At 35.1% G+C, this 17,447-nt stretch overlaps 1 protein-coding gene across 1 annotated transcript in view; it reads left to right on the top strand.

Moving 5' to 3' along the window:
• Positions 1-17,447, top strand: part of LOC121419094 (transcriptional adapter 2-beta-like) — a 60,674-nt gene that overhangs the window by 18,091 nt on the left and 25,136 nt on the right. Inside the window, exons 11-12 of the mRNA XM_041613402.1 lie at positions 24-95; positions 1,298-1,409. Coding sequence (XP_041469336.1) covers positions 24-95; positions 1,298-1,409 — 184 coding nt within the window. The remainder of the gene's footprint in view (positions 1-23; positions 96-1,297; positions 1,410-17,447) is intronic.

Here is a 17,447-nt window from a genome sequence, read left to right as displayed (position 1 = left end):
GATGTCAATGTTCATCTTTGCAGAAGAGAAAGAAATTAAATCAAGAATAAAAGAAGTGGTCAGATGTAGAAGAAATGGAATCACAAAATTAAAAGGTAAGTTACTATTTATTGACACATTGAGGATCAGGGACTGATTTGATAATTGGATGAAGTACAACTCTTACTTATTTGCTTGGCTATGTGTTATCCAATAGAATACTTGTGTTTTTATACTTCCGGAAAATCCCATTAAGTATTTTGGGTGTTGTGAACTGCTGGAAATTATTTGCCTTTTTTTTTATTTCACATCAAAAGTTGTGATGCTATTTAGTTATCATAGCTTGAGCAGTTCATTGAGTGCAGAAAAACTGGAGAAAAATGGGGGTGTGACATACAGGAAAGGTTAACTTTTTTATGGAATCACCATTCAGTAAGCCAAGTTCTAGCCAAAATTCAGACTGAGAAGCAATTTGACATAACATGTCATTGCAAAATGCTAGGCTGCTTACATACTCAAACTAACAGCACTAGATTGTAATCCTGCATAGCTCAAGATGACAGCAAAGGAAAATCTGTACCTGAAATAAAGACTTCAAAATAATTATAGAGATGTCTTTCGTACTTGACCCTATTCATGCTTTGAATACCAAATTTACTGCATTTATCAAAGTAAAATACTGATTTTTCTGACTTAAGTCGCTATTTGAATACTGTCTCTTTAAAATCATGACACTGAAAATGTTTTCAAAGACCAAAGAGCCATCGAAAAAAAACTATATTTATTTCAATCGCAAAATGAATATTTTGCTTATCTTTTGAGAAAAGGTTGGGCTATGTGTTATGTGATTTCATTACTCAATACTTGAATTAATTAAATAAAGTATTTTGCTTCAAATTTCAGATACCTTCTGTTTAGTCTCAAGCATAATATTCCAGACAGTTTATACATACACAGTAACAAAATAATTCCCTCACTGATTTCTTCTGCTCATCAGATTCAAACAAAATATGAAATATATGATATTATTTATTTAGATTATCTGGGGTGAAATTTTATGCATATTCACAAGAATATCTTCTTTACCTTTGCCAAAAAGTTTTGGCTCATTTGATTGGTAACATAGTCTTTTTGTGAGGATTACAAACCATGTGATATCTGACCTTTCTTGTAGAGTTCTCTTCTTTGTGTCTTTACCATTGAGCAATTACTTTATTTCATTTTATTCCCAGGTAAAGTGATAAACATATTCAATTTGTATATGTTATATCAGCACTATTTCATAGTTTTTGTTTCATATTTTTCATTTTTATTTTAGAATGTGAAGAGTATGAGGAAGCCAAAGCAAAGAGAGAAAAGAGGAAAGAAAATAAGAAAAAGTTGGCTGAAAAGACAAAGAAAGGGAACTCAATAACTGCCAAAAAACCAGAGTAAGTACATATTTAAATTCATTCACAAGTGATAAATCCATAATGCTTTGTGACGAAGCAAGTTTAAGCATGCTGATAAACTGAACTGGTGAGATTTTCTCATATATGTTTAAATACAGGGTACTGAATTGAGAATGAAAGAAAAAGATTCAATAGCAAGAGAGAGTTGTTGCTTCAAAGATTTAATGTCATTATTAGCTGAAATAAAAGTTATTTTATAAGCTGAGGTGAGTGTGTTGAGTGACTGGACTTGAGTAGAGTTAAATTGAGTTCAGTAGAGTTGAGTTAGTTGAGTTGAGCAAAGAAGCGTGGTATGTGAGCTGATATTGAATTATAGATTTAAAATATTCAAGTGATTATTTGAGCGAAATTGGTTTTAAGAATGGCTGAAATATAAAGTTTTCAGAGTCCAGAACTCTAGAACTTTAGATACATGTATGCATATGTAATATAATTGTGAAAAGTCCCATCTGCTATATTAGATCTTGAATGATGATGCATTGGGTGAGGAAAGCTAGCTATCTCCTTTTTGGAGGAAAAAATATACTATTTGGTAATATAATTATGAAACATGCATTGAACTTATTTCCGGAACTACTCATGAATAGATAATGAATTTATTACATGTCCACATAATTGATGTTACAGTCCTCATACTCAGGATCTTGCTGTAGGATTGGTCAGAAGTCGGTCACGTGATTTAGGGTAGTTTCCCCATCAATCATCACTGGAACTTTTGTGTTTCGCTAATATTTTCATTCCAGAGGGTCATAACGCATTATGAATTAGTTTGAATACACGTGAAATGAAGAGGTCATTGCCATTCAATTTTTTCGGTCCATCTTTCTCCATCACCTGCAGTGATGATCATGCAAGATGTACATGTAGATGAATGCGTGTAGTGTACATATGCACTAGCAGTTGGACTTTGTGCATTGCCCCTCGATTGTTGTTGTTTTTTTACTTAAAATTCCTTTGTGAGGTCATAATAAATCTTGCTGATGCAAGATCTCAGATGCTTGTGCACAGTTTACATACGCGCTAGCATTAAAACAGCTTGCATAATCGTCTCGATAGATTTTTTTTTCTAAGGAAAACTTGATTTAAAAAAAAATTGATAGAGATGTACTGATTGTATTGATATTGGTCTCTTTCATTTATAGTGGTTCCCGACGCGGAATATAAAGTATATTATCACCTCTTGATTTCAGGTGACGAGGCAAACTATCACATTCTCAGCAAACAGGATGTACTTGCTATCTTTCCATAGCTTGGCTTCAGAAAGATAGCTACGTCCAGCTTGCTACGTAAGTGGTAGTTTGCCCATCACCAATGGTGATTATTTGCTTACTATACCCTACTCCCTCTATGGTTACATTCACTTTTATTAATGAACTTTTCAGAAAATTTGTGTTGATCATCTTACGTCTTGTTGCATGAAATCCCTCTCCTCACAGGAAAATGATTGACCAAAGTCTTATTCTGCAATTATTATGAAATTACAGGGAACCTTATACTTCGGACTTAATTGTGCCTTGTTGATGCAGACCTGTATAAGATACGGTCATTGTCTGAGAACCTCCTGAATCCGTACTTCTAAAGTTAACGGAATCTTATGAAAATTAAATTCCTAACATATTTTTACATCAAGATAAAGAAGAGCAAATACTGGAAAAGAATGATCCCATGAGAGAATGTTGGTTGGTCACAGATGTTGTGGGAGTTTCATTAGTGGCTCAAGAATCCCCATGATCACTATTGCTACAACCAAGACTTAGGATATTCTAGGTTGCTGTTCCTGAACAGAATTAAAGTGTGGGAAAATTTTTTTTGAAAGATATTACAATTTATTAAGTACCAGATGGTAAAGATTTGAATGTATTTAATATTACATTTTTTTTTCTTTTATTTCATTTCCATGGCATTCATGACTGTCTAGATGGAGAAATAATTACTTGTCTATTGCCCTAGACACCTTTTTCATATAAAAAGTGTATAGCGCCATCTTTTGATAGTGCAGAAAATAGTTGTGATTTCTCTGTGTGATTTGTTGACTGTGCAATTGGCGGGGTACTGAATTGATTGTAATGATTGGAAATTGAATTGAGAATAGGTGGGCTCTAGAATTGAAAATGATTTTGTAATTTGAACAAATTCAAAAGTGTTCTTTGGTAGATCTTTTATCAGTATGTGTATCAAATTGAAGTTTTAAATTGATACCATAAACCTCTTCATAAATATGATGACTGTTTTTTTATTTCTTTATTGATACAAGGCTGAAATGTTTAGTCATCTTTCAAGAAAATAAAATCAATGCTCTCTATTCCTAAAGCCTCGTGGGAGAAAATTAAGGAAACAAAATAAAAGAAAGATGGAGGTGGCAAGGGGAAAATGTAGCAGCTGTAAAGAGGTTATTCTTTGAGCGAGCACCCTTTGGAGTGATAATAGGTGTAACACTTCATTGAATGTACTTGAATGCAATGTTATGAGCGTAGACTGACGCACAGCAGAGATGCTATTGTGACTTTACAAAAGCGGCAGCTGTCAAATGAGGCTGAGAGATGTAAGTTGACCCCCCTCTCCCCCATTCATGCCCTCGAGGGCTAGTGAAAATTGCCATTGTACTGACGGGGTAGGGGCGGCGGCTTGCCATGTGTTTGTGCATTTGATCGAGATGTAATGTTCAGCTGAAAATGTGCGCTGCATAATTGACCGCATTTTGATGGGAAAGTGATTTTTTACCCTCTCTCTCTCTTTTAAATAATGCTCAGTTTTTGTCACATAGTGTTTGCTAGGGCGATCATGTGATTTTAATGTGAGTAGTTCACTACTTCTATGCATGCAAGTCTTTTTTCAAGAATTTTTTAAAGAGTTGATAACTTTTTACATATCTCTTTTTACCTTATTACAATGCTAATAATAACATAAGAAATGGATTATGAAATCCTACATATACCTGTGACTCTGCATGTATGTGTGAAGATTAGTTTTAATTATTGAAGTGATGTGAAATTTGAATCTAATGATATATTGAATAAGGAACGGCAAAGAACCAAAATGATGAGAAAAAGATTTATAATGTTCAATTTCTAATTAGCACCTTGCTTGTTGATGGAAATTAATTTAAACAGCTTTTGGCAATTCTTGATTAGAAGGATTAAGCTGATAATATCTTCATAATCAAATAATTTAAGCTTGTCAAAATCAATAAGTGTTGAGCAAAAAGGGCCTAGATTTTGATTCACTTATGATATCCATTTTCAGTTTTCCCCATGTATGTTTTACAAGTGATAATTCTTCAATATTGCAGAATGTGGAACAGATTCATGTATTTTGAAATTTGTTCAGCTTTCATTTTGGAATACTGAAATGTTTTTTCTAGCAATCAAACCTCTCCCTATTTAAAAAAAATGAGTCATAGAAATTGAAAGAGAAATTAAGATAAAATAATAATGAAATGAAAATAAAGTATCTTTTACCTGTAATTCTATATTATTGAAGAATCCATCTTCTTGGTCATTACATATTTTTTTAGATGACCCACCCCTCGCCTGGAATATTTTCAATACCTTAAGTGTGATACAAGTATGACAACTGTGGAAAATGTAGGTCTATTTTCTATGTCACTTAAATTAGAGGGATAGATTGATAAATTCCTGGATATGTATGACAGGTTTAAATACCAGCATACGTTTACCTTTCATTTTCATGCCAACCAAAGTTGAATTTATTTTTAAAATTGACAAATCATGCAATTTCTTTGGCACTGCTTATTACAAGGTCACATCTCTGTAATTTCAAAAATACCCTGTTTAATGACTTCTTTGAGGCTGTTCTCACTGCGTTCCTAAAACTAGTTTAACGCGTAGTGAGAACGGTCAAAGCAGTCTTGGAAGCGATCTTCCAAACCAGTTTGGAAAACCACCTCGCGATGTAGTTTTCAAGATCGCTTTGCCTCGTTAAACTGGTTTTAGCATAAGTGAGGACACAACCGTTCTTCGGGAAGCGCAGAGATGCCAAGTTCAAAGACCAGCTATGCGTGAGATTTTCTGTGAATCTGAGTGAGATCACAGACATTGTGTACAATGTATATGGGGATGGGCTGTGATAGTTGCATGAGACAGAGATTTGAGGGGATGAACAAGAGTCCAAAATGCTTGAGTCTCACGCATAATGCGTGAGACTTGGTAGCTCTGGAAGCGATCTTCGCTCATTTTGAGCGCGCTACTCCACACGACAGGTGTAGAATGCCTATGCTGCAGTTTTGAATTTTGTGCGAAACGTTTCACTCCACTGAGAGCGTTTCCATAGCAACAAGAGCGCTTTACGTGAAGTGATTTTAAAAACCACTTTCGTGTGATCAAATGGGAACGCTAACAAAGCGATCTTCCAAAGTGGTTTCCTGAATCTGCTTCCAGTAAACTAATTTTAGAAAGCGTAATTAGAACAGCCTCTTTGATAATGACAGGAAAGTAGACTGACTGAAAAAAGGATAATTAAAGTTAACAAGTCATGTCTTATAATTCAAAACATAATGAATGATATATAAAACTATCACTCTCATTTGTGACTGGACAATGTGGTGAAAAGTTGTATTGTCCTTAAAAAAAATAATTCTATTCAGCTTAAAGTCAATATTTACCCCCTGATAAATCACTGTTTTGTATTTTATATAAATGCTTTTCAAATGCTCTGATTAGATTTAATCTTTAATCAGCAATTAAAATCATCAATATTATTTAAGTCTTGACCTCTTGAACTTCTATTCTGCAACAAAACAAAATATATTTGTATGTGTAAAATTTTCTTGATATAGATTTACAACGAAGTGTGGAAGGATATGGAAGAGTGATCTTGACATAGCAATGCAATGAATCATGTAAATTTTAAAATGGTATCGGCTTCAGATCTTTATAGATGGTTAAACAAATATTCATTGAACCCAGTTATTGAGCTGTTCAATAGAGATTAAAATATTTGCCATGTTTTTTTGTTAGCTTTTTCTTTTTTTAGAACTTGCCCAGTGTGACAATAATCTAAGGTCTAATGAGCCAGTTATTAAATACATAAACTGTCAGTTACAGCAGCATATTTCTATTGTTATCGACTCAGACTTGTATTTGAAGACCTTTGTTACAAAAGGCACTACCTCCTTTTATTACTTTGGAGAAAAATACAACTTGTTTACCTAACTTTGTACCTAGGCATCTATGGAAAGATGATAAATTATTTTGTGTCAAATTGAGGATAAAACTTACGTTTGAAGATCAACCAGACAGGTATAGAAGCCTGTCAAAAAAGTGGATTCATTACCCTTTGTACCAAGCATTTTATATAATGGGAGGTACATGTAGTTTCTTAAATTATTTCATAACTCAGTATCGATGGTGGTTCTTCTAATAGTGATAACTTTTTCTTGAAAAATAGTTCTCTACCTTAATAGTAGCACAGAGCCTGTACACATTTTAACTTGTTTTCATATCAATGGACTAATTTTTGGTGATATGGTCATGCTCAGAGGTGCGAATCTACATACAACATTTGACAGTGCAATTACTCTTTGTGGGAATTGAACCTGAAAATAATGTAACCTTGTTTCAGATATTGATCCATATTTTATTAAATGCAAAATTTGCATTAAAAAATTGAACTTAAAATTATTAATTTCAAAGATTTAAAAGAAATCTTTGCTAACTTCATGAATATACATGTATTTTTTTTACAGTAGCTAAGCTAATACCTTGGTAAGTTTTTTAAATGTAGTTCTACTGGGATAGTATAATATAAAATAATTACTGTCCTATTTGATATTTTAGTTTTTCATTATAAAGGATCTTAACCAGTTCCATAGAAATCTTGATTTTTAATTGGTTACTGAGCCCTCTTACTATGTAGTTGTCATAATGAAAAAGTTACCACAGTTGTTACTCTTCATGCAACTGGCCCAAGGTCTGTTACAGATTGGTTTATTAGTTATGACCCTTATTGCTGTCCACTATATATGTATAGATAGTATACATGTATTAACTTGATTCTTTGTTCATATATTTTTTTTTATTGAATTACAAGATTTGTCTTTTTTTTCAATTCTATTGGTTGGTAATTGTAGTATGAACACATGTACTCTTTGGGCGGTAAATCTACTCTTCTGTTATTGACAAGTCACAAAACTGAGTGGACAATATATTGTGGGAGAATAATCATCCATTCAACATTCCTACTCAATGAAAATACCTTACACTTTATTGTTGAAAGTGAACTGTTTGATCGCTGTCAATAAATTGTTATTACAGTGAAATTGGTTGATTCAGTCATCAGCTAACTGGCCCAGACAGCTCTCCCTTCTTAAAACACCTGTTCAAATATTAGCAGTAAATAAGAATCAAATAGAGTTGGGGGGACTAGACCAAGGAATGATTGATTATAAATTTGGGTGCGTTCAAACAACTTTTTGTACTTAGAATCACAAAATTCACAATTATGAATCAAATAAAAATACTAACATAAAAGCATGGTTTCTGCACGAGATACACGTGAGATGATTTCCACCCGCATACATTCGTAATTCCGAAGCTTCGTTATTCCAAAGGTTCGGATATTCCGAAGGTTCGTTATTCCGAAGGTTCGTTAGTGCGAAAACGAAATGAGGTTCGTAATTCCGATAGTTCGTAGTCCGAAAACAAAATGATTAATGAACCTTATTTCGTTTTCGGACTAACAAACCTTCGGAACAACGAACCTTATTTCGTTTTCGGATTAACGAACCTTCGGAACAATGAACCTCATTTTGTTTTCGGATTAACGAACCTTCGGAACATCGAACCTTATTTCGTTTTCGGATTATCGAACCTTCGGAATAACGCCACAAATGTTCGGATTAACGAACCCTTTTACGTTTTCGGATTAACGAACATCGAGGTATAGGCAATTTACGTGTTTCGGAATAAAGAACCTTTGGAATTACGAACCTTCGGAATTACAAAATGTAACCATTTCCACCTAATGTATTATAATAGGGTCTGTAGATCACTTGTCAAGAGGATTAAATCACCTGTTGTTATCAGGCAAGTTGAAGCAGCCCAAGATTTTTGTTTCTACATGTATATCAAACTTGACTGCAAACTCCCACTATTCCACATCTATGAATTGGTGTATTGATGGCACTGCAATATGCAGAATCAATAACTTATTTACTTTTAGATAGCTATCTATCAAAACGAATTACATTGGAAAGTATTAAAGGGGGTTCACAAGTGGTTGTACATGACAATCTTTGACTGTTGCGATTGTGCACATAAAGCAAATGGTCGCAAACAGTCACACAGCCAATTGTGAAATCCCCTTTAAACTTGGAGTGTCTGAATTTCCATTGGTCCATCTGGCACTGTGCAGTTCAACCTTTTTCCTAATATAGTCAGATTTGCACCCTTTGACATTCTTTGCTAAGATATTTCTAGCTGGCGAATATGAAAATATTTATACAGATTACATGTAGGTTTAATCCATTCCTGGCATATGTTTTTCCAGTGGATTGGTAAAAAAAAAAGATGGAGAAAATTCGAACAAAATATTGCAGTGAGGGTATGAACTTGAAGAACAGAATGAGGGAGAGAAGTGGAGAAAAAGAAAGAAATGGAGAGAGGTCACTGTGGACTCCACCAAGGAATTAATATATTATTATGATGTAGGCCTACAGTACATCACTAGAAAATACTTGTTGCCACTATTTGAAATTCATAACTAAATTTTTTCTTCCATTAATAGCCTCCATAGATTAAAAGAAAATCATGCAAATTGCTAAATGCTACAGACACTTGTCTGAAAGCCCCTACATGAACGTCCATTATGATGGAAATGTTTGGGTTCTAAAGTTAAATCTATCCTCCGGGTGGTTCACTTTTGTGAGGTACATGTAGTATTGCACTGTTCTTTTTTATTGTTCTGCTAAAATCAGAAGCATTTTTCATGATATCTTTTAAATGTTACCTGCCAGATATAGTGACTTCACTGTAGGCTGACTACTAAGATTTCATCAGTTTTGGTACAATTTTATTTTTAATGTACATGTACGTGTATGCAACCTGAATATAGTGAATTCTACTTGTGTGGCAAAAGAATGTTATGGAATTGACTGGATGAAGTAAAAATGATGGAATTTTTGTAGCGCATAGTAGGTACCCAGGATATGATAGAACAATTTCCTTGCCAAAACCAAGCCTTAATTTGGGAGCTATTTGGGATATATTTTCCACATTGGCCTTGGTATTTTCATAGACTGAAGTGTACATGTATGCTTTCTGCCAAACTTGCTTATTAGCAAGATATTGACTTTAAAGAAAAGTATCAGGTGTGTGTTGATTTGCAGGCTGCAAAAAAGAGCTTAAAGGGCTTTATGAAGGTAATTAGTGAATAATTTTTTTATGGATTGTATTGAATTAATAGATTGAAATGAAAATTTGAGAAAAGGGGTCGGAAGTTGCCAGAGAGGAAGAATATTTTTTTTTTACTTTGGGGGAAAAGAGAGATCTTCTTAGAAGTATTTGAGAGAATGCAAGTTCAACCTATATACAGTACATGTTTTACATATGAGGGAGGGTAATGTTGAAAGAAACGGTGGCATAGTGAGGATTCTTGTGCTTTTGTTAAACAAATTGGAGAGAGGAGAAGAGTGAGTGAAGAGAAAGCCAAGAAGGGGTGTACATGTACGTTGCCAGAGATGGAAACTTTTTAGAAAGAACTTGATGGAATGTAAGTTCAAGCTACACACATGACTAGGGATATGTTGATTGAAACAGAGGCAGATCAGGGATTTTTTTGTGTTTTTGTTAAACAAACGGGTCAAATTGAGAAGTATAGCGAGAGGAAGATAAAGTGAATAGATAGCCCAGAAGGGGTGGGAAGTTGTTTTAATGAGGGACAGGAACCAAGCAATCATGACCGGTCTCTGTCAGCACAAGAAAAGAGCCCTCGCTTGTTTAAACGCTCTATTTAAGATCAGACTTCCTCCTCGACTAATCGCAAGCAACACTGGTCCTGCCCTATCATCTTGCATTCTGATCGGAGGGAGGGTAAAGGCTAGTGCCAAGTGTCCCAAGTCAGAACCAATCAGGAGGAGTGCATCAGTTTGTCTTCTTTATGCATCAATTTTTTTATTGAGGTTTATGGTGATAATTATTTCGTCATTGTACATGTAATGCTTAAAATATGCAATACAATCCTGTTTGTAACTTATTTTTTCTCTCTTTCTGTCTTATAATTGAAAATCTCATGCTGGCTTGAATTTCCATGTACATGTACATAGATTTATGGAAAAAGCAATCTAGGTTTATATACATGTATATACGTGCATTAGTGAGCTTAACTATAGTTGTCTTTGAAAATATGACTGAATCTTTATGAATATTTATAACCCACTTTCTTAAATAGACTTTTTGGTTTAATTTGCCATAGTTGTACATGTATTTGAGTTTTATTTGAAATCTTCCTCTAAGTTGTGTCTATAGTTTTGTGTCCTAGGTTTTGATGATTTTTCTTCTGAAGTGCAAGAAGTGTCCACATATCCATCACTTACATGTACCTCCCCCCTTTCCTCTCTGATTGTTTTTATGTCGCATTGGTTTTATTTCTTGACCATTCTTAAAGTGATCACTTTCCCTTACAATCCATTTCAAATATTGCATTATGGCCATTTTTATGCATGAAATTCACTCAGGCAGGGTTGACCCTTTTAACCAAAATCTTACAAAATTAACTTCTCATAAGGTTTGAAATGGTAATTTGTTTCTCTCTTGACCAGTTATTCTTTGATAAATATTATGTGTAAAGGGTAACACAGTAGTTCCTTGATAATGCAATTTCATTGTTTATGTTCATTGACAGCAGATTCCCAATAATGAAGAAAGAAGAGTATCATTATCAAACAGAGAATATTTGAAGACATTATGATAGGAAGATAAGGTGGAAATGGCTACCAACCACATCTTATCTTACAATAAACTGCTTTATGAAGCAATATATAAATTTTTTAAAGGGGTTCAAATTTTTAAAGAGATCTTTGGATTCTTCATAGAAGAAAAATTGTGGAAAGAAAATGAATGAGTTGTATTGAGGATTATGTAAATCAAAACGATCTTTTTTGTATGTTTCAATGTATTTTCCTTCTTTTGCCATAATATAATGCCAAATTTTTATTTGTTATGTATCTATATCTTATTTGACTTAAGTTTATTATTAATTTGGATTGTATAAATTTATGTTTACCCCCATTATTCATTTTGGAAAAAAAACCCTTTACATATACCTTTAGATCATTTTGCCGCCCTTTCAAGTACATATGGAGACATGTCCTGTAACATTTTCAAGTCATGCCTGTTAGTGTTCATAACAATTTTTTCCTCTTGAATTAAAATAGCTTACATGTATGATATTAACAGGTGTGTACAGTGAAACGTAGATTTTTGCATCATGTATTGCTATTAACTGATTGTTTTAAAAGTGTATGCAACAACTACGATGACATTAACTTTATTCCTATGAACTCCTCCACAGCAAAGACAAACAGTGTTCGTCATGCATTGTTATCATCAGCACTGAACAAACAAGGCTTAACTGTCAGTTATTATTCTATTTGTTCCCCTGAACAGGTCGGGTGTGAAAATGATATGCTCATTTCCTTGACAACAACAGACAAAATTAGCGCCTCTACAAGCTGAGTGAAAGATGAAATAACAATTTTTCCTAGTGATGTAACATTGTGTTGTTATTGTACCGAAGGGGGGATGAAAATTATGAGTCTACGAGAAATCCCAACTTGTCAACGCCACTAATTGCATCCCTGTCACGTCATATTGTCATAGACTGGTTCTGAAGAACCATGCTTAAAGATAAATTCTGGTTGTGGTATTGGTAAGGATCACCAAAAAAATATATGAAAGAATGCCACCAAGAATTGCCTCTATTTTTTTATATTTGTATAGTACATGTATATGATAGATATCATGTACGTGTACATGTATTGTGTATGTACCAAATCATTTAAAAAAAATGTTAATCAGAAGGCCCAATTGACAAAATGAACAAGGCGTTCCAGTATCGGAAGGGACTTCTTCAAAGTTTTGATATAACACGTCGCATTCTCATTGCGTGCCTCCCTGTGTTATGGCGGTTTTCAGCTTTTTATCTGTGTTACTCTTTTCCCAGCCAGTTATCATTATTTCACATTTGACTTTCTTAAATTATTTCATAATTTATTTTGATAGCATAACAAATTAACAATTCACGTTGGTTCAAAGGTTTTCTATTGAAATTACTGCTTGCTCGTCGACTATTTGAGTTTGTCTTTAACCAGGACTTGTTGTGTTTATGTGCATGACCTGTTAGCATAAACGCATTGAACAGGGGATTGTCGAAACTGAAAGTTGAATTTACTTAGAAATCTGTATGATTATGAAAGATGATCACGTTATTGAAAGGCTAGTCTCAAAGTATTTTAGGCTTCTTTTGTTGAATATTGTCCTCGCATAGCAAATTGTTAATGAAGCATATTGGGTGGCGAGACTGTTCAAGCTTTATTTGCTTTGTAAGATGGCCGAAGGGGGCGTTTTGATCCGACTTCAGCCGGGCACTGGGGGCAGTCAGGCACCCACCCGTTGAAATGGGGATTTCCCTCGGGCAATGTCGGGAGAGAGGAGTTGGGGTGGTTAGGGGGCTGATGGGTGGCGCTGAAAGACGAGGGGTCAAGTCCGCTGTACAATCTGTATGATCATGTTTGAGCTATGCTCCTATCGATAGCACACCTCCTGTTGCTATTGCTCATTTACTCCCTTGTGACTCAATGATGTCATTGTCTCTCTCTCTTAAGGCGGTGGAGTCTTGAAATATTTCTTGTATGCAATTAGAATGAAAACAAAACAAGTTTTGACATACTTTTCACTTTTAGAAGCAGCCATTTGCTGTATCAATAGGATTGCGAAAGATCTTAGGCCTTTATTTTGGGGAGGGCCTACAATTGATACTTGGCTCAAAGAAGTTTCTACATCATGGAAAAACTTAAAGTTAATGATGACATTCATTGGCGTGGTACCTGGGGATTTCCCGCCTAAATCTTTTACATGTAATAATGAAAACACTAGCCCCCCCCCCAAAAAAAAAAAATAAAATACAGATAATTGTAGAAATAGATACATGTATGTGGCAAGCCAAATTTCAAAACAAGGTACAAACACTGAGAGAACATCCCTATTTATTTTCCTTCTATTGAATAGGAAGATACGTAACTTTGAATCTCATACTCTGGAGTAGACCAAGAAATTGGATGAAATGTTTACATTCTTTGGTGGAAAAGAGCTTCATTGTAGAGCTGTCAATACATGTATTGTGATATAAGACCATTATCCTTTAATCATGGAGTATTACCTATTCACCCTTTCAAATCATTGATTGTTAAGTGCTTTCAGTTAAAGCTTTGTACGCTGTAATTTCTCCTTTAAGTGAGGGCTTTAGCTACATAGTGAATTGCTATAAAACGTTTCAAGCATTGAACAAAAAATAGTACGGATCATGTTTCATAGATGAATAGGCAAATGAGCTTCTATTTAACAATATTCTTTATTTATATAAGCAGTCAAAATTATTAAGTAGTAATATGAGCAAATTTCAAAGAAAAAGAATCTTGAATTGCCTATGATTTTTTAATACATGTCCTAAAATAAAATTCTTCTTTTTTAAGGAGAGGGGTCTAATAATTTTTCTTATTCGAAGCTGATGATACCAATGCGTGATGACAACACCCTATTTAATTGCTTGATAGCCCTATAATTGATGCAAATATCTCAATTTACTTGTACATGGTATCTTCTATTGACAGTACTCCATGAATCATCACTGGGAATGTTGGCAATGTTTTCACCACGGGTTATTTACCCTGGCTTAAACAAGCAACCCTCCCCTGTCTTTCGTTACAGAGGGAGGTGTTGACATCTGCATCTGCATGGGCACTCTATTGATCGGTTATTAAAGGCTGAAGTTTTGTATTTCGCCCTCCTCCATCAAAGCTCAAATGCATTTCACATCTGTCTAAATGTTTCGCATGAAACTGCGTTTTGATACTTGATTTCCTAAACTCTTCTATCGACCCAATCATATTTTATTTCCAGCAGCTGAAGTTGCGAAATTTTAAAATCAAAGTTCTCAGGGGCTCTTTTCTCATATACAATGTATCTGACATGTAGAATGGCCTAGAGCTGCAACAGTGTCTTTTATTTAGCAATGCTTTTGTATTGTTGGTTGAGCTGCTCAATTTTAATGTTTTCAAAAGTGCGCCTTGTCCAAATCCCTCATAGGGTCAACAAAAATACTAAGGGTATTTGGAAGATTTGCATAGTCTGCAATGCATGTACATGTAGTTGAGTGGAAAAATTGTGAGAATGGGCATCAAAATCCAATGTTCCAATATAGCATGATGAATTCAAATGTTCCCCCCCCCCCTTGATCCCCCTCAATCCCCACCAAGCCGAAGTACTGGGAATGTCACTCTGATTAATCTTAAAAACCCTATTAATTAGAGAGTGGGAAAAGATTTGAACCTCCAACCTTGTGGAGATTTAAAGTGAAAGAAGATTTGCCACTCGACTTTGTCATTAGTCTTCTTATGATCTTCCTATTCTAAAACTCTTGGGGAATCATCAGGAATCTGAGAAATCAAGAGGAGTTTGGAAAGGGATGAGAAGGCCTGTCATCATCAGCCTGAGTTTTACATCATTTGACTATTTCTGATCTGCATTAGCAAACGATTCCACTCAGGCCCAGCTTGTGCATATTTGTGCCAGGTGGATCTTGCAAACTCAATGTTGAAGTTGCATATCAGCTTTTTGATGTTATCAAACCTCTGTATGTGCATTTGAATTCTCTGTATGTCACCGAGCATGCAATCTGATGGGTACAATATATACTTAATACCCTTTTTAGACAGGCTAAAATTTCCTTAACCCCGTACTATTGGTGGGGCTAAATGGCAATTTAGCCCCACCTATAGTACGGGGTTAAGCTTAGCCCACTTTCGTTTTACACAGCGTTTTTGCAAAGTGGGCTAACCCCACCTATAGTACGGGATTATTTGGCCCTGCAAAAAAGGAGGGTTATCCCACCAATTGCGGTGCTAAGAGCAATAGTACGGGGTTAAGATCGCATGTGTAAAACGAAAGTGGGCTAAGCGCTCCCATTCATGCCCCGCAACAGAGCCGGCCCTGTTGTCCAATCAGAGGTAAGTATAATGAATATTCATGAACAGCGATCACAGCGATGAAAAAAAAAACGTGCGCCAGAAGTCAGCGATTTTGGATATGACCCGAATGACCCCTCAGTGCGCTTGTGAATATTCATGAGCTACCAATAGTCCGGGGTTAGCGAGTTTCGTGTGTAAAAGCAAGCATTCCTTATCCGGGGTTAGCAAAAACAATTTGGCATGTGTGAAAAGGAAAATAAATAGTACGGGGTTAAGGATAGTACGGGGTTAGCGATAGTCCGGGGTTAAGAAAATCCTGTGTAAAAAGCCTACAAGTTTCCTCTTAAGATACAATCCTTAATTCACTTCTTTTCTTAAATAAGTTCAAAATAACATGCTAGTTAGCAAATTATTCCATCTCTTACGTGTAATTCACATGTGACAATACACTTTTGTTTTGGCTTGGAATTATGTAATACCATACAATCACACACTATTCACTACAAAGTCGGGATGCTCCACAGTACAAGGCCATATTCTATTCCTCAAAGGAGTATACCTCTTTTGAACTGATGGAGACAAGATCTGTTTGAATCTTGAGAATTGATCTGAAGGATTGAGATAAGGATTGGTCTGGAGGCCCCAAAGAGTTGCAATTAATTCAAGTCAAATTCATATTGCAATCAATCTCTTAACTACCTAGATTTAGATCAATCGCAATTTGAGATTGATTTTAATTCATAGTCCTTGTGACATGGGGTCTGATGGAAATCTGTCTAGAAAAGAAGAGAGTGAAATAAAAAATGCAGGTTAGACATAGGCCCTGTTTATGCTTCCACTTTTCAGGCCAGAATCAGCGTTTCCAAACGTGATTAGTCCAAAACACGGTTGTGTCCATGCTTACTTTCATTTAAACGCTATTTCAAAACGCCGATCGTAAATTCACAAAGAGGTGCGTTTGTAAACGTTGTTTGACCAGAATCAGGCTTTCTGGGGAAATATAAACAGAACCGTGATCATAAACGTGTTTAAATGACATCATTTGGTACATGCTTCCGGTGAGATAAAAATCCGCGGGCAAAGACCGTCGCATTGCTCCATGTTTAATATATAACAACACTCGGAAAAAAAAAAAAAAATTGACTCAAGGCGCGCTCAATTTGACCTCGCTTTCCTGCTCAATGAAAATTACGATGATTTCGCCTCTGAAAAGTCATGCATAAACAGCACTCCCAGAACCACGTTTACGATCGGCGTTTTAAATCGACGTTTGAAAACACTGATTCTGTCCTCGCGATGGAAACATAAACACACCCATGGACCTACTCATGGTTGGACTTATGATGAAGGGAAATACCCTAGAGGACCAGGATTTCTGCTTTGTATTCTCCCAGAAGTCATTATTTATTCTTATGTCTGGCTTTAGCATTAGAGAACTCCTCTCATAAACAACCCACAGATTAACAGAGGTCAATGACCTTTGATTTGATCCTATTCGCTTGCTTGAAATCTGTAATAGGTTTTTCGGTATCATTTTCAACCACATTCCCCTTGATAGTGTAATCCTGAACCATGCATGCATTATTAAATTCACAAATGAAATGTTACAATTTTGTATGCATGTAGTTTTTGGGGGTGTGGAGATCAATGTATGTTAAAGGTAAGCTTTTTCGATATACCGGTATTAGTAATACCGTTCGGTATGAAAGTCATACCGGTATGGATACCGCCGTTGAAATTTCAATACCGAAATACCGTCATACCAAAAGTTGAAAATATCATACCGGTATTTTCTTCTGTATTGTCGTTTATGGGTA

The sequence above is a fragment of the Lytechinus variegatus genome, chromosome 7 (assembly GCF_018143015.1).
Source record: "Lytechinus variegatus isolate NC3 chromosome 7, Lvar_3.0, whole genome shotgun sequence".
Classification (NCBI taxonomy): domain Eukaryota; kingdom Metazoa; phylum Echinodermata; class Echinoidea; order Temnopleuroida; family Toxopneustidae; genus Lytechinus; species Lytechinus variegatus.
Note: the sequence above shows the minus strand (reverse complement) of the source record. Positions and strands in the feature narration are given on the sequence as shown.